The sequence below is a fragment of the Phocoena phocoena genome, chromosome 1, assembly GCF_963924675.1.
Source record: "Phocoena phocoena chromosome 1, mPhoPho1.1, whole genome shotgun sequence".
Classification (NCBI taxonomy): domain Eukaryota; kingdom Metazoa; phylum Chordata; class Mammalia; order Artiodactyla; family Phocoenidae; genus Phocoena; species Phocoena phocoena.
Window position 1 is genome coordinate 50,546,571 of NC_089219.1, and position 23,731 is coordinate 50,570,301.

General features: G+C 43.1%; 1 protein-coding gene across 3 annotated transcripts in view; it reads left to right on the forward strand.

The window, feature by feature from the left end:
* The window catches only part of FGGY (FGGY carbohydrate kinase domain containing), a 399,164-nt gene that overhangs the window by 206,530 nt on the left and 168,903 nt on the right, over positions 1–23,731 (forward strand). For all 3 annotated transcript variants that reach the window (XM_065876468.1, XM_065876483.1, XM_065876476.1), the window contains one exon: positions 19,893–19,996. In XM_065876468.1, coding sequence (XP_065732540.1) covers positions 19,893–19,996 — 104 coding nt within the window. The remainder of the gene's footprint in view (positions 1–19,892; positions 19,997–23,731) is intronic.

Below are 23,731 nucleotides of genomic sequence, written 5' to 3' on the forward strand. Positions count from 1 at the left end.
AGTGTGGAACAGCCTGACTTCATCAAGGAGCATTTCAGTATGGGAAGCTTGCTGTTCATGTGTGAGGGGAACAGTGAGAGATGGCCGGGAAATCAGAGCCGGTACTGTGGTGTGGGCTCTGAGCTCCCAGCTTTGCCACTGGTTATTAACAAGTTACTTAACTGCTCAGTGCCTCAGAGTTCTGCTCTATAAATGGTAATGACAGTAGCACCTCGTCCGGTGGTTGCATTTTATAGACGCCTTCTCCTGACATATGGTGAGCCCTTAAGTGTTAGCTCTTCCAGGTCAGAAGCTCAAATGTAAAAAGCCTAGAATTCCAAGTCAAGGAGGTTGGATGCTAAAATTAAGTTGGATCAACCCTCTCTATTCAAATAGCTTCCTCAGCACTGATTGTCATGTGAAAACTATGTCAAGTGTTCTACATGAAGCATTTGCCTTTGGGAGTGCAGCTCTGATTTGTAATACCAATGGGTGATAGTGCAAAGGAACAGTTAGAGCAGTAAAAAAAAAAAAAAAAAAATGCCAGCTCATTTTAAGCTTAGAACAAAACTGTTCACTTCAATGGAATGAAGCAGATGTTTATTTTCCCAGGCCCTGGGAATTCAGAAATAACCCACTTGCTGCCAGGGCTTTGCCCTCTACCTTTGCAACGTCACTTACTCAACCTGCAGAAGCATAGCTGGAAGGGAAAGTGCATTTCCCCACCTCTCACTTCTGTATCTCAGCATCCTTGTTATTCATCCATCAGGCCTGAGGGTGAGCACTGCTACTTTTCACTGTCTCCTACCCACTCTGATCTTGGCCACTGTCTTTGTGAGAGGAGATTTTTCTCTGGTCCTGTCATCTCTCTTCAAATCCAAACAGAGAATGTACAAAGTCTGCCCATGCTCACTGTAGTCTGAGCTGCTGAATATTCTTCCAGAGCCCTTTAGGATTTCTGTGCCCATACTTCTTTTTTCTTTTTCTTTTTTTTTTAACATCTTTATTGGAGTATAATTGCTTTACAATGGTGTGTTAGTTTCTGCTTTATAACAAAGTGAATCAGTTATACATATGTTCCCATATCTCTTCCCTCTCACGTCTCCCTCCCTCCTACCCTCCCTATCCCACCCCTCTAGGTGGTCACAAACCACCTAGCTGATCTCCCTGTGCTATGCGGCTGCTTCCCGCTAGCTATCTGTTTTACATTTGGTAGTGTATATATGTCCATGCCACTCTCTCACTTTGTCACAGCTCACCCTTCCCCCTGCCCATATCCTCAAGTCTGTTCTCTAGTAGGTCTGTGTTGTGTCTTTATTTCCGTCTTGCCCCTAGTTTCTTCATGACATTTTTTTTTCTTAGATTCCATATATATGTGTTAGCATACGGTATTTGTTTTTCTCTTTCTGACTTACTTTACTCTGTATGACAGACTCTAGGTCCATCCACCTCACTACAAATAACTCAATTCTGTTTCTTTTTATGGATGAGTAGTATTCCATTGTATATATGTACCACATCTTCTTTATCCATTCATCTGATGATGGACACTTAGGTTGTTTCCATCTCCCGGCTATTGTAAATAGAGTTGCAATGAACATTTTGGTACATGACTCTTTTTGAATGATGGTTTTCTCAGGGTATATGCCCAGTAGTGGGATTGCTGGGTCATATGGTAGTTCTATTTTTAGTTTTTTAAGGAACCTCCATACTGTTCTCCATAGTGGCTGTATCAATTTACATTCCCACCAACAGTACAAAAGGGTTCCCTTTTCTCCACACCCTCTCCAACATTTATTGTTTGTAGATATTTTGATGATGGCCATTCTGACCGGTGTAAGATGATATCTCATTGTAGTTTTGATTTGCATTTCTCTAATGATTAATGATATTGAGCATTCTTTCATGTGTTTGTTGGCATTCTGTATATCTTCTTTGGAGAAATGTCTATTTAGGTCTTCTGCCCATTTTTGGCTTGGGTTGTTTGTTTTTTTGTTATTGAGTTGCATGGGCTGCTTATAAATTTTGGAGATTAATCCTTTGTCAGTTTCTTCATTTGCAAATATTTTCTCCCATTCTGAGGGTTGTCTTTTGGTCTTGTTTATGGTTTCCTTTGCTGTGCAAAGGCTTTGAAGTTTCATTAGGTCCCATTTGTTTATTTTTGTTTTTATTTCCATTTCTCTAGGAGGTGGGTCAAAAAGGATCTTGCTGTGATTTATGTCATAGAGTGTTCTGCCTATGTTTTCCTCTAAGAGTTTGATAGTGTCTGGCCTTACATTTAGGTCTTTAATCCATTTTGAGTTTATTTTTGTGTATGGTGTTAGGGAGTGTTCTAATTTGATTCTTTTACATGTAGCTGTCCAGTTTTCCAAGCACCACTTATTGAAGAGGCTGTCTTTTCTCCACTGTATATTCTTGCCTCCTTTGTCAATGTTAAGGTGACCATATGTGCGTGGGTTTATCTCTGTGTGCCCATACTTCTGAATGTTCCATCTTCATTTTGTTGGTGGCAATGACAAATTTTCCCACATAACTTCTTTCTGTTCCCATTTTGGTTAGAAATTACTATTTACTGAACACTGAGAATGGAAAATTCATAGAGGGGCAACGTGAGAAAATGCGTTATTTACACTATTTCCAATTACCCGTAGTAAATCGAAATCATAATACAGATAATCCAAAAAAATGAGTATTTTAATTTGAACATAGTTAGGTTTTTGCTTCGCTTATTTGTACATCTGATTTCTGTCCTTATTTACGTATTATAGTGGTTTTCAAATTTGAGTATGCATAGTCAACTAGGGAATTAGTTAAAATGCAGATTATTGGGTCCCTGCACCCACCACTATGACAGATTCACACCAGTAGGTTTGACGGGGGCCTGAACATCTGCCTTGTCTCCGGTGCCCACATGATTCTAATGGACTTCACCACTAATGCCTTAACAGATGTGGGAGGGCTGGTCTAAACTCAAGTTGGTTACAGTCAAAAGTCATCCGTGTGTAATCCAGAAAGAACAAAACTGAGTCCAGGCTAATTGAAAGACTGCATTTTAAAATTTTTTATTTCAAAAGCAGAGCAATGAAGAGCTCTTCCAATCTGGTACACTTACCATGAGCTGGGTGCCACCTAAGCGTTTACCTAGACAGCACTTGATATGGGCAACAACTATGGCTGCGTACATTCTCCCCACCCCCATGTAAGGGCCACAGTGAGACTTACCTTTGTTCAGGCATGTGGGTGGGATGGGAGGAGAATCTAGAAGGTCTGTCTGACTCTAGGTCTCCTGCTCTTATCCTCAGATAGCTTCAGCCAAGCCTCTGTTAACTGAATTAGCCATGGACAATTTTTTTAAAATGTTCAATAAACAGAAAACATGGAGCATCTTTGGATCAAATGCTCAGGTCCAGGGAAAGCTGTTTGTTTTAAAGAGATTGTGTTAGGCTGTTAAGCTGTATTGTTACAGTTTCCTGGGCTGAATTTAGCCTAGAGAGTTAAAAGTATGCCAGCCTTGTGATTCACCACTGTGAAAACTGAGGGTAGGTGTGGACTCCGCCACCAGTATCAGTAACATGAGTGAAGACTCTATACACCTTTTATATTCAGGCCTCTCACCACTGAAAGTTGTAAAGAAAAACCCACATAGCTCAGTTCTGCGAAATGCATTAAATATTCTGGAATAATTTGGCTCTTATTCACAAAATGTCTGCTTTACTGTGGTGTAACCTTATTGCCCAGCCTAATGCGTGTGGGCTAATAATTCTTTCCCCATGTGCATATCTCTAAGTGTAACACATAGACAATAACATTTAGACATTTAAGTAGATGATTATATTACTGTCTCCCCCACTTAGACTGTGAGCTTCCTGTGGGCACTGTATCTGGTCATATTCATCTCTGTAACTTCAGACCCCAGCACTTAACCCAGGAAGCATATGCATCAGTTAATGTTTTTGTCTATAAACAACATGCTGTAGCAAAGTCAGTGATGTAAAGAAATAGAGATATAACATGAGGACTAAGTTCTATAGGAATTTGAAAAAGGGAGAAGTCTCCTTCAGTAGAAACATTAAGGCAAGGGAAGAACAAAGATACTAATATTCCTTGAGTGACTTCAGCATGGCTGGAATGTGCTGGGTAGGCTCCTGGTATGATCTTCACATCAACCCCAGCCGCTTGTTCAAGGTCACACAACTAGTAATGAGAACCCCGGAACCTCAGCCGCCATGGTCCTTTGGGGAAGTGGGAGGGGTAACCTGTGAACTGTACCCAAAGTAATGGGTATCTTCTCCACTGGAAGCAATGAAATGTAGAAGAGTCTGGATGGAGAGAATAGCAATAGCATATGTGAAGGCACTGAAATGTGTTGAGAAATGGTAAGCGTTTCAATTTGGCCAAAGTCTGTGGTATCTATGAGAGATTCCTGGAAGATGAGGCTGTCAAGGTCAAATAGGTGGGGAGAGAATGGCAGTACCTGAGCACCATGTTGCAAAGTCTTTGCCACCCCGCTCTTTTCCCCAGGCATTGTCAAGCCACTGAAGGTGGTTTTAAGCAAGAGACTTATTCCACGCAGGACTTATGTATTTCTATTCACAATAGTTTGGGAAGAGGAAGGTGTGAAGGAGAAGGGGTAGCCTGAAATAGGGTTGTGGCAGAGGGCCTTGAAAGGAAGACAGGGAATTTGACATCTTCTTCTTCCTTCTCCCCCTCCCCTTCCCCCTCCTTCTTCTTCTTTCTAAATCCATTGATTAGGCAAGAGTTGTTTAAAATTTTGGATGCTCTTTATATTTCTCCTATTACTAAATTAAATGTATGAAAGTATCTTTTTAAGTTTGAAATAAAATTTCTCTCATATTTGGCAGTAAATAGTAAATAACTTTTTAACCTTAAAGTCGCAGAATAGTTAATCCAGTTTCTAAGCTGGGCTTTCATGAAAACCTGTTGTCTTTCATGGAGATATCCACTTGACTTGAGGGGCCATAATCAAAAGAGAAGCCCAAAGAATTGGGCTTGATACTTCTACTGCTTTACACGCTGGACATTTGCTGATTTGAAATCTGCAGCTGAGACCCTGGTAAGGGTAAGTGAAACACCAATTTGGTAATCTCTCCAGGCTGGAAAGACAACTTGAGTTCAGGGATCATTAAGGATGAAGAGTACTGATAAACACTCTAGGCTTTTAGTTGGGACCGTAAGAGTAAACTGAAAAAGACAGACTTTACAAAGGCTGAAGCCTGGCTTTGAATGAACTCAGCACTTGATTAAATTCTGTTAATCTGTCCCTACTTCAGCTAACTGCAAGAAGGAAAATTATATTTTTTCTGGAGGAAGATAACATAATCAGAGGTTCAACTTATAAATAAAATTTTTCATATACAATTTCTCTGTTGAACAATCTAGTTATACAAAGTATAAGAATTTTCATAAAGCAAGGGAAAAACCAAACCCACAGAAGATCCAGATGTTGGAAATATTATACATGGATATTAAAGTATCTTTGAGTAATTTGTTCAAAAAATTATAGGAGAAGATGGAGAATTCAGAGAACTGGGAGGTATAAAAAGAACCAAATAGAAATTGTAGAACTGAAAATTCAATAATTGAAATTAAGAACTGAAAAGATGGTATACAGTTAACAGCAGACTCAATATAGCCGAAAGGAGAATTAGTGAACTGGACAATAGGTGGGAAAAATATCCATGCACACTAAGAAATATCTGTGGAAAAATATCCATGTATATCCATGCTACAACACAGTATACAAAGGATAGAAAATACACAGAGGAGTATGAGAGATGGGCATGGTAAAGGGGTCTAGCAGAGATATAATTGGAATCTTAGAATGAGAGGAGATATATAATAAAGCAGAAGCTGTATTTGAAAAGATAATTTCCAAAAGTTTTCCAAAACTGGTAAAAGAGCTCAAGTGAATTATTTTAACGTTGGAAAAAAAACTATGAATGCAATTTCATATTGGAACAGAGGAAAATGATATGATAATTTTAATAGTTGTTTAAAAAAAGACCTTTCATAAAATAATTTAAGACAGAGTCATGACTTTAAAAATATCTTGGTGGGCTTCCCTGGTGGGCGCAGTGGTTAAGAATCCGCCTGCTGGGCTTCCCTGGTGGCGCAGTGGTTGAGAGTCTGCCTGCTGATGCAGGGGACACAGGTTCGTGCCCTGGTCCGGGAAGATCCCACATGCCGCAGAGGTTAGGCCCGTGAGCCATGGCTGCTGAGCCTGCACATCCGGAGCCTATGCTCCTCAACGGGAGAGGCCACAACAATGAGAGGCCCGCGTACCACCAAAAAAAAAGAATCCGCATGCCAATGCAGAGGACACAGGTTCAAGCCCTGGTCTGGGAAGATCCCACATGCCGTGGAACAACTAAGTACATGCACCACAACTACTGAGCCTGCACTCTAGAGCCCACGAGCTACACTACTGAGCACGTGTACCACAACTACTGAAGCCCGTGCGCCTAGAGCCCGTGCTCCACAACAAGAGAAGCCACTGCAATGAGAAGCCTGTGCACCGCAACAGAGTAGCCCCCTCTTACCACAACTAGAGAAGCCCGCACTCAGCAGCAGAGACCCAGCGCAGCCATAAATAAATAAATAAATAAATTTATTAAAAAGAAGAATCTTGGCAAACGAAGAATAGAAAGGAACTTTCTTATTCTGATTAAGGATATATAGAAAACAAAACAAAAAACCTAATTCAAACATTAGACTTAATGGTGAAATAACACTTTCCCATTCTCACCACTTCTATTCCACATTTTATTGTAGGTCCTAGCCAGTGCCGTAAGTCAAGAAAAATATAAAGATTAGAAGAAACAAATAAAACTAACATCATAGGTGACACAGTAACACACATATAGAAATTTAAACATTTTATAGATAAAATATTAAAATTTATAGATAATTTAGCAGGGGTGCTATTCAAAAAGTCAAGACAAAAATAAGTTTCTTTTTTGTAAAGAAGAAACATTTAAAACATTAAAATTTTAAGTAGCATAATTACCAATAATATAAGAAATATAATACCTAGGAGTAAATTTAATTGCACATGTGAGAGACATCTATGCAGAAAGCTATAAAATATTATTGAGAGAAAATGAAGAAGACACAAATAAATGGAGGGATATATGATGTTCATTGATTGGAAGACTCAGTATTACATAAATGTGACAGTTCTCCCTAGTTTGTAGTATAGATTCAATGAGTCCAGTTCAAAATTCTAGCAGATTTCTGTGTGAGGGGCTAGAACTTGATGATCAGATTCTCAAACTTTTATGGAAAGAGCCAATCATAAACAAGACAACCTTGGAGAAGAGCAAAGTTGGGAGGACTTAATACTAACAGATATAAAAAAAAACTTGTTATAAAGTAATTAAGGCTGGTATTAGGACAGGGGTAGACAAACTAGAGGAAAAGAGATTAAGGAATCTAGAAACAGATTCACAGTCAATTTATGACAAAGGTAGTACTGCAGAGCTGTGAGGTATGTTAACTGGATATCAATATGGGAAGGATTGAATGTTGCCCCTTGCCTTATACCATACAATAGAGTTTATATACAACTTATAGATAATGGAATATTATTTAGTCATTAAAAAGAATGACATCTTGCCATTTGTGACACATGGATGGACCTCAAGAACATTGTGTTAAGTGAAATAAGTGAGACAGCAAAGGGCAAATACTGGATGACTGTATGAGCTCTCTTACATGTGGAATCTAAAAACAAGCAAACAAAGAAATCCCAAGCTCATAAGTACAGGGGACAGGTTGTGGTTGCTGGAGAAATGGCAGAGGGGTTCAGAAGGTACAAATGAAAACTGAGAAATGAGGGGTGGACACCAAACCTTCCCAGCTGTGTCCTGATACTTGACAATGGTTCAGTACTTCAGTGAACTGTGAAAATGACTTTGAACCCTTGAATCGTTTGTATTTTTTACATGTTCCTCCCTCTGCCAGGGTAAGAGCAAAAGCAAAAATTTACTCCTTTTCTGTTGGTTTTTTTTTCCCACTAGAGGTTTTCTTTTCTTCCCGCTATTATAGTTTAAGTTTTATCCTGACAAATTCTAGGACACTAGTCAAATTCTTTTTCTTTTTTAATGAAATGTGGTTGCATTGCTTGATTGATGATAGCCCAAATGGACTCAGGCCACACAGTGCCATAGAAAGAGGATGGTATGAAGGTGGAAAGAACACCTGTGGACCTGCCAGAATTTAGTCTGTAGGTTGGCACGTAGATGGCAGGATGTGGGGAGGATGTGGATGATGATGAAGACCAGCAAGCTTTGGGGCACCGTGCCCAGTGACAGCATAACAGCTGTGCCAGGGCGACGCAAGGTTGGAAGGCCTGGCAGGTGGAAGCTGCTTCATGTTGTCTGTTCGGTTGATGCCTCTGGTCTGCGCTGCAGGTGGCCTTGGGAGTCGTCTCTCCAAAGAGCCCACAAGGAGAGGCGCTGACATGGACACACTCCAGAGGTTTGCCCAGAGGTGCTTCGAGAAGATGGACTGAGTGTTATTTTTTAAATCACTCAAGAATTCTTCCCTTTGGAATACAGAATTTAGAAAGAGAGCAAAGGACGAGTGAGAAATAATATGAATATACAGCATATATCCAACGGAAGTGTTGGATACCAAAAAACCGCCCAAGAATACCCACAACTCCATTTCTACAGTCTCATGGTTGGAAAACATGATCTCCAGAGCCAGACTGCCCGAATTCCTATTTCACACCATCACCTGCTCTCTGTGATCAAGGGTCAGTGACTTACCCGCTGGCTCTCAGGTTCTCATCTCCAAGATGGGCCTCATAACAGTGATTGTGAGGATCCAATACCACGGTAATTTGCATAAAGCACTTAGAAGAGCTGCCTCCATATGTATTAACTGTTATGATGATGGTGATGTAGAGAAGACCTAAGGCTTTTGAGGTAGGCTGCAGCGGGACCCAGGGTGAGTGGCCACAGCCAAGGTGGAAGAGATCTCTGACCATCAGCTCAAAGGGGAAAAAGGTCCTCAGTGGAGAAGCCTGTTTGGACCCACATGGGGTGAGTCATTCCTCCTGCTAGAGACTTGCTGTGCCCCTGTGACAGCCATGGTTAGGCTGCTGTGTACCAGTGTCCTTGGCTCCCAGGAGACTGTAAGCCCTTTGAGGACAGTGATTATGTTTTTCCAAGTATTATTTCTCCTGCAGTGCTGAGCATGGTGTCTCATGGAGAGTTGTGCTCAGTAAAGGTTTGTCGAATTGGATCCTACTGAACGGAGGAGAGAGAGAATATTATTCGGGGCCTAACATGTGCCAGCACTTTTCTTTCAAAACAAGATTGTATTTTTACATTTTACTTTGAAATCCTCACTTCCCTTTTACAGAGGAGGTACTAGAGGCTCAAGGAACTCCACTCATTTGCCTGAGGTCATGTGGCTGGAAATGACTCTCTGAAATCCAGTGCCCTGTTCAGGCCATTCGCCTGTCCCCCAGGGCCTGGGGCACAGGCACAGAGAAAAGAGAGCAGAGCCCGGCTGGAGAACAGAGCCCAGGGCTGCTGTCCTGAGAATGTGGGTGTCAGAAGCAGGTGCGTAGGTGGAAAGGGAGGGCTGAATCTTGATCTCTGCTGAAGCAGCAATGTCGTTTCAACTACAGTTTTTGAAAAATGCCAACGTATTCCTGTGGGATTTGCTGTAATTCATTTTTGCTCTCTCTTCCACACTATTTATTTACCTAAGCCTTTGTTCTCTTTGAAACTATTTGAGCCACATGTCATTCATTGTGTTAAAACCCTGGGCCCGTTATCCTGCTCTGGTTTTTTTTCCTCTCTCCAGCTGCTCTGCATAGCACTTAATTCTCTGACTCTGGCCTGACTCTTATCCGGCAGTAGGTCGCCTTACACTCCCACCCCCATTCTCCCAGGAATGGGGGCCAGGAAAGGAGGATCCAGCTTCAGACTCTATTTTTCTTTTCTGTCTCCTTGTTGTCTAAGCATGAGGCAAGGTTAGATCAATCAGTCTAGGTGTGGTGAAGCCCCGTGACCCTCCCCAGGGGAAATCCTAGCCCCATAGCAACTTGGCTGGTTTTGGCTCTGGGAGTGAATTCCAGGCTTTGAAGAATCTGTCAATGTTCAACTAACCCCACAAAACCTCTGGAAGTTTTTGATGGAACCGAAACTCACACCAAGGGAGGAGGCCCTGAGCGTGGCATCAGAGGCTGGGGAGAGAGAGAGAGAGCCAGGGAGCCAGCTAAGATCTTTTCCTCTGAAATTTCAGGCCTCTTCCCCGGGTTCACGTGTCCTAAAGAGTCTGTCTGAGCAAGTCCCAACTCCCCTTAGCATTTTCCTGAAGCCTCTCACTGGCCTGCTCTGTGTCTTTAAGGGGATTGTCAGGGTGTCTAGTGCCTTTTTCACCTGCAAGGAGCCTTCAGATAATTTTATGAATGAGACCATTTGTCTAGGGGCAAGACAAGATTGCTGAAGGAAACCTAGTCCTGCTGTCTCCTGGGAGAAGTTGGATACTGATATTTATTTAGCAGTTCTTCTATCTTGCCTTATGTGTAGGGTGACCAGGTATTACAACTTGCTCAGGACTTGGTTTGGTGCTTCCTGGGACACTGGGAGTACAGTACTAAAAGCAGGAGTAATGACCCTGTAAAGTAGATACCATTGCTCTCACCTCACACCTGAGAAAACTGAGGCGCACAGAGGTGAGTTAGCTTCTGGCAGGCCGCACAGCACACTTGGGGTGGACCTGGGAATCCGTACTATAAACTGTCCGACTTCAGGCCCTGAGCTTTGTCCAACCACGTTCTTCAGGACACAGGCTGCATCTCCATCAGACTATGCAGCCCAGCAGCTCGCATCATCTATTTCTCTCTCCCGTGTCTTTGTTTAACTGTCGCTTTTGTCTCCAGGGCTACCTGAAATGCCTTTCCTCTGCTATCCCCTTCCCCTGCTGACTGAGGAAGCTCCTGGCTCACCTCCTTCAGGAAGCCCTTCCTGACCATCCAAACTAGGTCAGGGGTCCTGGCTCCACGCTTTCATTAGTCATATTCAGCTCTGAGTCACTGCTTGTTCCATACTATCTTTATATATATATATATATATATTTATTTATTTATTTATTTATTTTTGGCTGTGTTGGATCTCCTTTGCTGTGCGTGGGCTTTCTCTAGTTGCAGTGAGTGGGGGCTACTCTTCACTGAGGTATGTGGGCTTCTCATTGTGGTGGCTTCTCTTGTTGCAGAGCACGGGCTCTAGGTGTGTGGGCTCAGTAGTTGTGGCACGCAGGCTCAGTAGTTGTGGCTCACGGGCTCTAGAGCGCAGGCTCAGTAGTTGTGGCAGACAGGCTTAGTTGCTCCGCAGCATGTGGGATCTTCCAGGACCAGGGCTCGAACCTGTGTACCCTGCACTGGCAGGCAGATTCTTAACCACTGTGCCACCAGGGAAGTCCCTCCATACTGTCTTTTTCTTTTGCGGTACGCAGGCCTCTCACTGTTGTGGCCTCTCCCGTTGTGGAGCACAGACTCTGGACGTGCAGACTCAGCAGCCATGGCTCATGGGCCCAGCTGCTCCGCGGCATGTGGGATCCTCCTGGACCGGGGCACAAACCCGCGTCCCCTGAATCAGCAGGCGGACTATCAACCACTGCGCCACCAGGGAAGCCCCATACTGTCTTATAAGTGTCTGCCTGTATACCTTTCCACTCCTCCTAGACTGAGATCTTATAGAATAAAAGGAAACAACTTTCATCTTTAGAGTTCTAGCTCCTCACACAGTGCCTGGCTTATAATTGGGGGTCAATAAATAGCTGATGAATTAATTAATTTATAAAACATCGGAAGACAACTGTGTTATTTAGAGTCACAGTTTGAGATCTATGTAAGGATTTATTCCATAAATACATTTGTGGTACTTGGATCAGTTCTCTTATTTTAATTTTTTTTTATAGTGCTGCAATGAACATTGGGGTGCATGTGTCTTTTTTTAATTTTAGAAAGTAATTTTTTGTGAGTTAACTTGGCTGTTTAGATTGGATTTCAACTTGACCCTTTACCATGTCTAGTGCCTGCGAGTGAAAAATTGTCTTTTATGAGGTCACAGGTGAGAATGTCCAAGTAATCTAGAGGCCGTGTTGAGGTTAGGAAGAAAGGAGTTTCTGAAATCAAGTTTTTGCTTTGTCTTTACTGTGGATTTTGCTAGTGTTCTCTGAGTCTCAGATTTCCAAGTTACTGCCTATTAGCCTACCTTTGAGATTCAATCTTTCTGGGTAGAAGGGAGGAACAGAGTAGTGAGACCCAGTTATCTGAGGGTTTATGCTTTGTTCTCTGACCCTCCCAAAGCTCTTGTATTGACGTCTGATGGGTGCAAGTCATGGATGAGTGTAGCACTTAGACAGAAATGACATTTGCCATCACCAAGTTGAATTGCAGGATGAATGGTGCTACATGTTATCATGGCTTCAGGGATATAAACAGCTTTTGGGTTATTATCAACAATGTTTAAAATGTTAGCCTGGATCATTCCTACTACCTGTTACCCCATTTTCTTTATTCCCCTGAGCCCCCCATTATACTGTCATCAGTTGTATACTCAAGGACAGAAAACAAATGTTCCAGTCAGTCTAAGTAAGCCCAAATCCCTCTGGCAAAGCACGCACCATGCTAAAAGGGAATGCCTGAACTGTCAGGCCAAGCCCTGCTCTTAACACCAAAGACAGAGTGGTCAAGTAATGACAACAATGGCACAACTATATGGAGTAAACTATGATCCAGGTACCGTTCTCCTCACCTCATCTTCACAGTAGCCCTATGAGCTACATTCTATCATCATTCCGATTTTATAGACGAAGGAACTGAGGCCCAAGAAGGTTAAGTGGCTTAAGACTTGCAGCTTGCAGACTTGAAGTCAGGCAGTCTAATTCTAGAGCCCTCTTTGTTCACCATTATGCCCTAAATAGTGCAAATATCTAGTAAAGTCTGTTCACATCTCATTTAAACCAAGACCTTCCCTATTATGTTTCCAGCTCTGTGGTGGGGTGGAGTGTAGGGGACAGGGATGGTGGCAGTGTCAAGGAGTGTAAAATTTCTTTGTAGACTTTTTACATAGGATTTTTTAAAAAGGTATACCTACTTTAGGATTTAGATTGGATGCATTCTAAATGGCATTTCTTTCAAAGCCAAGGTGATGCTTCATTAAACGCTGGGATCACAGAAATCTTTTCAGCTGTTTCACTCCCTTTCATTTGTTAGGATTGAGATGAACCCTTTGGGCTTGCTTTAGTGGATTATAACAATAAATCCTGAAAGAGATCTGAGTTCAGCTCTGCTGTTTGTGAGTACCTAGAATTCTTATAAGTGGTTGTAAAGAAAGGAGCTAGTTTCTGTAGCTCCATGAGATTTAAAGTTGGGTGGATCTGCCTGTGACACTGTCCTCCCCACTGTAACTCTGGGAGACCTTGGACAAGTTCCTTGAACAACTTTTGGTCTCATTTTCTGAATTAGTAAAACAGTGTGATAATAACTACCTCCCAAGCTTGTTATAAGAATTTAATACAACAATATTTGTAAAGTGTGAGGCACAAAGCAATCTTTCAATAATCAGAAGGACCATAGGACCTTTACTCTTTACCAGTGATTTTGACAGTTCTAAACAAGGTGTGTTGTGAGATTCCAGTAATCTTTCACTGTTAGGCATATTTAAGACATGGAGTATTTGCCCATGATTAAATCTCCTACCTTATCTAGAAAATGTCTTGTGTTTTACTAGTACATGCCTTGTGCCACACACATCCATTCCTTTGTTAAACAACAGCAACAAAAATTGGTGAGTCTGCCCTGGCCTCCGTCGGCTCACAGTATGGTAGAACTCCTTCTCTGTGCAAACAAATATGTTACAGATACAATGATAGAATCTGTACCGTGTCAGAGGGTGGGGCATAAGGAAAGAGGCTTGGCCAGTTCTCTCTGGCTGGGGTGCCCAGGGGAATGGGGAGAGACACGGTCAGGAAAGGCTTCTGATGAAAGAGTTGGGTCTTCACCATGGAGTCCGTGTTCCCCAGGGAGATTGTTTGGGGATGGAGTGTACTGTGGAAAGAACATTCTAAGAGGAAGGAAGAACATGAGGAAATGTTCAGTGGCCTGGCCAAGCAAGGCCCATTTAGGAATAAGTAGGAAGTCTCTACACTTCTGCCAAGCACTCCTATAGGTCGCGGATTTCGTAGTCCCATTTACTGAGTACTGGTAGGTCCCACATACATCTCACTTAATCCCTACAGCAATTTTGTAAAGTAAGTGTTGTTATCCAGAATCTTCGGATATGGAAGTTGAGGTTCTAGAGATCAAGGCATTTGCCCAAGAACGTGTCAGTGGGATTCAAGCCTAAGTCCGAAGACAGTAATAGCAACAGTAATAAAAACAGCAAGGATTCCTGTAGCGCTAGGCACACTCTAACCAGTACTGTCCTATACAGCACCCACTAGCCACATGTGGCTACTGAAATTAATTAAAGTGGAAGATTCAGTTCCTCAGTTGCACTAGTCACATTTCAAGGGCTCAGTTGCCTCCTGTGTCTGGTGACTGCTCTATTGGAACATGCAGATAGAGAACATTTCCATCATCTCAGAATGTTCTCTGGACAGCATAGGTCTAAGCACTTTACATATGTTAACACATTTAATCCTTTTAACAGTCCTATGAGGAGGATACTGTTATTCAAATTGTACAGATGTGAAAACTGAGGCATGAAGGAGATAAACTTAACCAAGGGCCCATGATGAATGAGTCCAGGTTTTTAAGCACAGCAGTTCACTGCCAAACCCATATATTATTTTCTATATAAAATGAATGAATATTAGTCAAAAGAATAAACTCAGTATCTTCTTGTGTAGAGACTGGTGTTTGGTCCTCTTCAGAGAAAATGCCTTTGATGTGATTCTTACCATTCCGGGAACTTACAGTTATTGAAGCAGGCTTGGCATACATGAGGCTTTGCATACATGAGGCTCCAGAGAGCCTTCTCTCCAGGGACCCTATAAACCTCTAGGCCAGCTTAGTCAAACAACTCATTTGATGCAATTTATCAGTCAGTTCATTCCTCCAAATGGCCGATTCAAGAGCCTTAGGTAATGTTCGAAATCCTTCGTGTCCTTTCTTCCTTCAGAGAGGGTATCTGGGGTTGTTATTTTAAGAGCACCTTTTTCAAGATACCGATGCATCCAAAGCAGACCTTTTTTGTTTTTCAAACATAGGGAAAAAACCTCAGACTAGGAGACTAAAAATCCTAGTTTGAGCCCTGCTTCTGCCTCCAAGTAGCTAAATAAACTTGAGTAAGTTACTTTACCTCTCTGAAATTCAGTTTCTTCAACTGTGATCTCAAAATAAAATAACACATATTATAGGATTTTTTAAAAGCTACATGAAGGGTACAGTGTTTAAGGATGCTTTGCAAGCTATAAAGTACTTTTTATAGCTGTAAAGTATGAGATAATTATAGCACAAATGCTAGAGCTTGGGATGTTTTTCTTCTATATAACCTTTTAAAGTTTTCAAAGCAGTTGTGGCCTGATAAATTACAGGATAACCCACTCTTAATCATAACATTTGCAAAATATCTTTCTTCTTTGACATAAATAGATATTCAATAAATGTTTGGATGGAAGGATGGATGGTTGGTAGATGGGGCAGAGGGAGGGAGATAGCACATAAAGGAAAAGAAGTTTTCATTTTTTTCTTTTTTTCCTTTTTAATTTTGTGCTTTTAAAACATATTCCTTGATATGAACTGTGTTCTTGTATATGTGGAAGGGGAGGAGTCATTAAATAAAAGGTCCTGAATTGATTCATTGAATCAGTATGCTTGTTTTTCTGCTATTTGTTTTTCATTCAACAAAAAATTTACTAAGCAACTCCCATTAGCTGGTCATTGTGCAAGTTTCAGGGAGAACCCAGTTGAACATCTCACAATTTGATTTTTTTTGGTGCCTATTTCTTCAGCTGCTAATTTTGCCCTTTAAACTTTCTGAGGAATGCTGAATTCACTGACACATGAACAGTCATGTGAAGGGCCCCAGCAGTGCTGAGGACTGCGCTTATCAAAACCCCGTCTTAGGAATTGTTTCCTGATGTACACGTGAGGCACATGATCCCTCTATGGATTGTGAAATGTGTTTATGCAGAAAGGAGAAAGCTCCTCCTCCCCTTTGTTGCTTTCCCTACTTTGGACCTCTTTTCCCCGGGTCGGCCCCTCCGCACTCCATGTGGCCAAAGGAAAAATGAGATATGTCAGGGCTGGGATTCATGTGGTCTCACAGAGGCATCAGCCCTGCACCACTCTTGGATCAGATCAGTTAGGCAGAGTGTAGAGAACCTCTCTGGAGGGGAAATTGGGCAAGACCTGCCTCTCACCAGTGCTGTACCAGCCTGGCCTGAGGTTTTCTAAGTCTCCTCAGGACTTGAGAATATAGGATCTTGGGAGGGATTTTTTTTTTCCTGCCCTCCTGTTTCCAGGCAAGGAGACAGTGGACTTGGTATTTAAAAAGAATCACTGTGTATATTATGTACTGAAAATGGCTGGAAAAGAACCTCAATTTGTGATCCATTTCTCTCCTTGTGGATGTGAGGGAGCAGTTTAGACTTTCAGGTGGTTTGTGGCAGAATCAGGGTTCAGACCCAGATCTTCAAACTCTAAACCCATGGCTCTTGCTAAATGTTCCCTGGTGAACTGATACTTCCAAATATATTTCCTTTGTATAAGACAAGTGTCACTTCATAAAGTGAGGGATTCTAGAAAGAACATGGGTTTTAGGGTCAGACAGAACAAGGTCAAGGGGCCATATCCTGGCACTGGTCTTACGTCTCTGTGACCTTGGGCAAGTTACTTTGCTTCTTCTGTGTATGTCGAAGGGAAGAAAATATATTTTGTAGATGTTGCAAAGATTAAATGAGACAGTATTTAAAGATTTTAATGCAGTATCCAGCCTATCCTAGCTATCTAACATGTTTTCTAAAAATGTGAGAAGAACACAACTGTCTCTTGAGAAAGAGTTCAGATGATATTGGTAATATCGATGGCGATAGTGATGGTGGTAGTAGTGACATAGCAACCATTAATTAATCATTTAATTTTAAACATTCCCTCTGTATCAGAGCTACCATGTGATATTGTTATCTTCTTCATTTTATAGCAGGTCTTTCTGTCTTCAAATTCCATTCTTTTTTCATTGTAACACACTTGTTCCCAGATTTTAAGGCTAGTAATATCAACAATGAATCTGCTAACCAGAGAAGAAACAAAGAAATATTTTCCACAAATTTATTTTTTCCCATGTTTAACCCCCTTTCAGGATTGAAGTACCCTGTAAAATAAACTTTGTCCATGCTTTACATACGTGGGACCAATAAAGGCGGTCACCATCAGGGATTCCTTGAACTTACGTATAACACCGTGGACGCGCAATGGCCAACCCCTTTTCTGTCAAGGATCTTGGGATCAATATATTTAAGGCCACAATATTTTGAGATATGCAGATGAGTAAACATCGTCCGCCTGGTTATTGGGTTTTTATCTTAGAGAAAAACCTGAGACCCAGCAGTTCGGAATCAGACTACGTGGGTGTGATTCCCAGCCCTGCTTCTGGTGAGCTGTGTGACCTTGGTTCAGTTACTTCTCATGTCTAAGCTTCAGTTTCCTCCTCTGTAAAATGAGGATAATAATAACACCAATCACGTTCAGTGGTTGTAAGAATTAAATGAGACAGATGCAGAGAGAGAGCATGCAAATAGAGCGCAATTAAAATTATCTCATATCTAGGGTTTCTTCCTGTTCGAAAGCCTTTGTGCCCTGGGTGGGGAAATTTATCACCCAGGACTTCCCAGAAAAATGTAAAGCACTCTAAGTACTTAGAAAAGAGGGAATTTAATACACAAAAACGGTGACCCAGTTATGAAGGAGCCGTGAAGGGCTATATTCCCTGTGAAGCAAGCCAGGGGTCAGCAGAATGGAAGCTATTACGACCCCTAGCTGGAGTAACATAGGAGGAGGTTGTGTGACCAGAGACGAGGGGCGGTGAGCACAGGCCAAGTGGGAGCATTGGTGACCCTGTCAATAGAGCTGAAATCATGGAGGAGACGCAGCCACCTGACCCGGGGGAAGCGGGGGAGATGCACTCTGGCTCTCCAGTGCCTTCAGCCCTCAGACCTCCTGGCAGGGCTGACCTGGTGTCTGGGAACCATGGGCTGCAGGGACAGCCCCACGATGCCGAGCAGAGCAGGGGACTTGGTGAAAACTTCAGGTTGCTTCCATGTCTTGGCTCTTGTAAGTAGTGCTACAATGAACATTGGGGTCCATGTATCCTTTCAGATTATGGTTTTCTCCGGGTATATGCCCAGGAGTGGGATTGCTGGGTCATATGGTAGCTCTGTGTTTAGTTTTCTAAAGAGCCTCCATGCTGTTCTCCATAGTGGTTGTAGGCCCTGCAGTTTTTCTTGTCCCATCCTGATCCCTGCATTGAAATGCTCCATCTAGGCTTCTCCCTCCCTCCCACAGGACCGTGAGCATCCCAAGGAAAAGGGACTGTCATCTTATCCTCACAGCCTCAAGCGCTGGTACTTTCACTTTCTACTCTATGCTGGCCACTGTGGTCGGTGCTGGGGGACTAAGCACGTGGGCGAGACAGTGCCAGCTTCCTGCAGCTTTTATGATCAAAGGAGAGGCAGACGGGCTGTGGTAATTCTGTAAGTTACCAGTGTCTTGTATGCTAGCGAAGCCCAAGGGGGACTGGGAGCTGCATCTTTCCCGGAGGAACAGGGAAGCCTTCCGAGGAAGTAACATTTGAGTTACGAAGGAATTGGAGTTCACCTGGCAAAGAGGTTGGGAAATGGCATTTCAGGCAGAGGGCAGAGCAAATGCAAAGGTCTGGAGGTGGGAAGGAGCGCTGAGGATTGGAGATGGAGAGCGGAGAGGCATGGAGCCGGAGGGAGCTGTTCTCTCCCGCGTCCGGCCTCTGTGCTCTGCCCTGATGCTTCCCACCTCCTACCTGTGTCCTAGCTGGGAATGTTTGCGTGTTTTCGGCTCCCACATCACACCCAGTATATCGTTTTATGTGTACAAAGTGCTCGTTGGATATTTGAATAAGTGACAGACGACTCAAGGCTCTAAATGGTCTCTCTAACTCTCCCCTCGCATTTATAACTTCACTCGCCCAGCAAATATCAAGGAACACAATCTGTGTGGAGAAGCAGCCTGAGCTTATACCATTTATGGGAAACTCTCTACCACCTGGCATTCTTTCAACAGAAACTCACTGTCAGTCACTCTATCCTTTATGCCGAGAGTTCTGGGATGAGTAGTACTAAGAATGGTGAGCCAGAGATGCCGAGAAGATCCAGTCATCAAACGATTCTTTTGCCTTCGTTGAGACTGAAATGTGATGTGTTAAACCAGATTCCCTTCAGCCCTGCTGCTTACTAGCAGTGTGACCTTGCACGGGTCACTCCATCCATAGGTGGGCCTTCCTTCCTCCACTGATGCGTGGGGTTAATAATATCAACTTGACAGGCTTAATATAAAATGAGACTATATATATAAATATTCAGCATGGTGCCTGGTAGTTCGAGAGCAAAAATCACTGATGGCTGTTGCTTTTATTATTCGAATTACAGTTACTATTATTATTCCGGTGTTCGAGGCTGTACACTGAGGAGAGTAAAGCAAAAGCAGAACGTGTTTCCCTGCTCCCCTGGCAGAGGCCAGTTATGCTCTTTTGGTTTCTGTTTGAGACTGGCCTGCACGTGGAATGCTTTCTCAATGTTGTTTGGTATTAAAAAAAGAGTATTTTATGTTTGTTTTAGTTTTCTTTCCTTCTTTTTTTTTTTTTAAGAGGATTTTGTTTTGTTTTGGTTTCTCACAGGAGTGATTGGAGCAGATGTGAGGGGGCATGGCCTCGCCTGTGAGGGACAGCCGGTGACGTCGCGGCTGGCTATCATCTGTGGAACATCTTCTTGTCACATGGGGGTGAGTCTGCCCAGCAATCGAGCGAGGGCGGGGCTACCACACTCCAGGGAGGATGGCCCGGCCAGGGAGGAGATCTGAGCTGTTGGCCCCTCCCCACCTCAGTTCCTTCCCTTCCTGCCCGCCCCCCCACAACCCCTGTGCTGTGTCTAGCCGAAAGCTCAGCCCTCCTTCCAACAGCCTTGCTTAGATTTGCCAGATCTTTTTCCAGGGGCCAAATTCTTAAAAAGTGTGAAAAGGGTTGAGTCTGCCTTTGACATCACCCTGGCCAGAGAGCCGAGGTGGAAGGGGTGAAATCGGATCCAGAGATGGCCAAGCCTCGCTCCCAGACGATCTGTCCCTAATGGGTAGCTGAGTCTTCTCTGCACAGGGGTGTCTATTTTCCTTGGCCGCTGAGCTCTCTCTCAATCAATATAAATCCATCTCCCTGGGAGCAGTCTGATGATGTATAGAATTAGGCTGCATATCATGACTTCAAAAGAACACTGATAAGCAGTTTTCACTTTGTTAATTTTTCTTCATGAATTAGTGGAAAGGCTTTCTCCAAGATTGCAGTTAAAATTTAGTGCCTGCCCTAAAATTTATATCTTCTTTAAATGCATGAGTCTGAAAGCATTCCATTTCGATAAGTACCCATTTCTACCATATTTTTATTTAAGAGTCGTTACTCTGTTAAACTAAGATGGACGATGGACGACTCCTTGGATTTTTCCTAGATGAGTAAAATAGAGGGGAGGGTGGGGGAGGAGGAGGAAGGCAAATGGGAGAGTAGCAGGGACATGCGTAAGGATTAGAGTGGGATCTGGGATACAGTCCAGGGCAGAATCTCTACGACGATGGAGGGACTTATGTGCCATGAGAAACTGTGTTTAGTTACCGTGGGGACCAGTGAGTCTTTTGTACCATGAAATATTTTGGTTGAGTAAATATTGATACCTTTACTTATCCAGTGATCCTCTGCTCTTGTGTCCAGGGCTGTGCTAAATCCTGGGGATGTAGGGATGACATAGGGCCTCCCATTGGTGAGATAGATGACGACAGGTATTACGGTACAAGGCCTCACAGTATAGATTCAGACTGAACTCGAGATACTGAGCATCTAGTATGTGCTAGGCATGGTGGCAGGGGTTCTCACACATTTCATAAAGATGATGGGACCGCCCGACTGGTTTCCAGTCCCAGTTCCTCCACTTCCTAAGGATGGGCCCTCAGGCAAGGCACTTAACCCCTCTGGGCCCCAGATTCCTCATCTGTGAGATGTGGAGAGTTGTAGTACATGTCTCATAGTATTGTGAGGATGGATCGAGGTGACATTGCCAGGGTTAGCTCTCCATCACTTGCACTGGTGTTGCTGGGCAGAAAGGACACAGTGGCTGCCTGGGGAGGGTCCAAGATTAGGGACAACATCCTAAAGGGACAGTAGTGCTGGACTTCTTGCACCCCCTCCAAAAAAAATTTCCTTCTGTTTGTTTCCGTGGACGAACTCTTAGATGGAACTTCTTAAAGTTTAAAAGCCCTGGCCTCTTTCTTCCCCTCAGCAGCCCTATTGTAAGGCTTGGCTGTCACTGAAGGGAGAGATCAACGGAGGCCTAAGGCCGCCTTGAGCCGGAGGTGCCCACCAGGGCAGTCAGCCCTTATCTCCCCCGACATGAGTCTACACTTGCTAGCTTGTCTTCACTGAACACTGTTTTAAACCTTTTTAAATCACCTCCCATTTTCACAGGGACACATCTGATCTGGTTTCTCCTGTAAAGCCTACATTTCAGGCATTTTTACCCCACTCAGTTCGGATTTATGAGCAAAAGCAAATCCATATGAATGTGAGTCTGTGACATCCCCATGTCTCAGTTTCCTGGTCTCTTAATGAAAATGATGCTGGCTTGTTGTACAGCATCCATTTTAGAAATTAAGCAACTAAGGCCTAGAAAAGGCCAATAATTTTCCCAAGGTCACCAAGCTATTCAGCTGGAGCTGAAAACTCAGGTCCAGCTCTGTCTGCGTCCCAAGTGCATCCCCCTCAGTGCCTTACTGTGTTGTGCATGATTATGATGTGTCCGTACAGGAATGGAGAGAGCGTGGGCTTCAGAGTCAGACGGGTGTAGGTTTGGACATCTGCTTATGTACTCTTTGGGCCTGTGACCTAAGGTGAGCTACTTAAGTTCTCTGAGCCTCAGATTCTTCATCCGTCACACTGAGGGTGAGGATGCCAGTCTCACAGGGTTTCTGGGTAACATAAGTTATGTACATATATCTGTAGTACATAGTAGACACTCAGAAATTGTGGGGATTCTTATTACACTTTCCTAGTGATATAAAAGGCTCACATGAAGCAACTGTTGGGCTTTAATGAGTTTGATGGGCAGCTGCAGTTGGTTGCAATGAATGAAGGCCATAAAATGCCAGTTTATTATGGTTGTGTTGTGCTGGAAATAAAGTCCCCACTCCCACCCCGCTTTGTACTTGGGAGTGGGAAGGGACCTTCTGGGCCAAGGGGATTAATCATCAGCTTTAATGTTATGTGGTGAGGGCGAGACTGTGGTCATGCTGGCGTCGGAAAATGCCTTTGATCTGGCTCAGGTGCTGGACACCCAGCAAGCCAACAACAGTAACACCTCTGTGAGATCTAGGAGAGGTGCAGGTCTGAGGAAATGCTCCCAGGGAAACTTAAGGACCCTCTTTGTTGTGGTTCTGGCAAATAAAACCACCAACTGTCAGGAAAAATTCACCGAACAGAACACAGGGACCAGAGGGGTCTGTGGGCTTTTCAAAAAAGTGACTTCCAACTTGGTCTGAAGGATTCTCTTTCTTCCTGTCTGCTCACTGCTGATGTTTCTAATTCTGTAGGTTGATTGGGTCAAAATTCCCAGGAATGTTTTGTGTATGATCCTGGTTGCTTCTTTCTAGCTCACCCAGAATGAATGAATGAAGGAATGTAACAAGTATTGGTACTTAGGAGTTGCCTTCCTTCACATCCCTGTTACTTCCAGGAATCTGGAGAAAAAGCCTGAGGTTGAACATAAGCTTCACTAATCAGGCCTTTGATATTTTACAAGATACAAGTGTGGGCTGCACATTTATCTTCCTCGTAGATGATTTAATTAACAAGGAAAAAAAAATACTGTTCTTTTTTTAACTGCATGAAAGCAGAGCTGCTTGTTCAGAGTTAATTCCTACCAACTCACCAAAACCCAAGATCATACACAGCAGGGGTGAGCCAGAGGTTGAAAAGTCACAGGGTCAGATGGAGCTGATCCCTGCCATCGCTCCAGCACCCCTTTTCTCAAGCTGTCAAGTCAGGTTGTAACTTGGCAACTTGTCTTTAGTCAGCATGACAGATGGAGAGGGGACCGTGGGGAGGGGGTGGGGAAGACTGAAGAGGTAAGGTTTGAGCAGCACGATAGTTGGTGAGAGCTGGGAATTACATCTGCATCTTAACTCACTCAGAACTGAAGTTTTCTCAAAGTCTTTGATGAATGTAGGCATGGTGGTTCTCGATCACGCAGTAGGTGTGGAATTTCTAAACTAGGCTTCTACAGAAAAGCTGGCTTCACCACTTACTTTGTGAGTTTAGGTAAGATACTTTATCTTTCAGTACCTCAGTGTCTTCATCTATTATATGTGGGCAGTAGTGTTTACCCAGAATGTTGTTTTGAGGATCAAATGAGGTAATCTTTGTAAGCAGCTTCGCACTGTACCTAGCACCATATACCAGATATGGTATTATTGTTAGAAATGGTT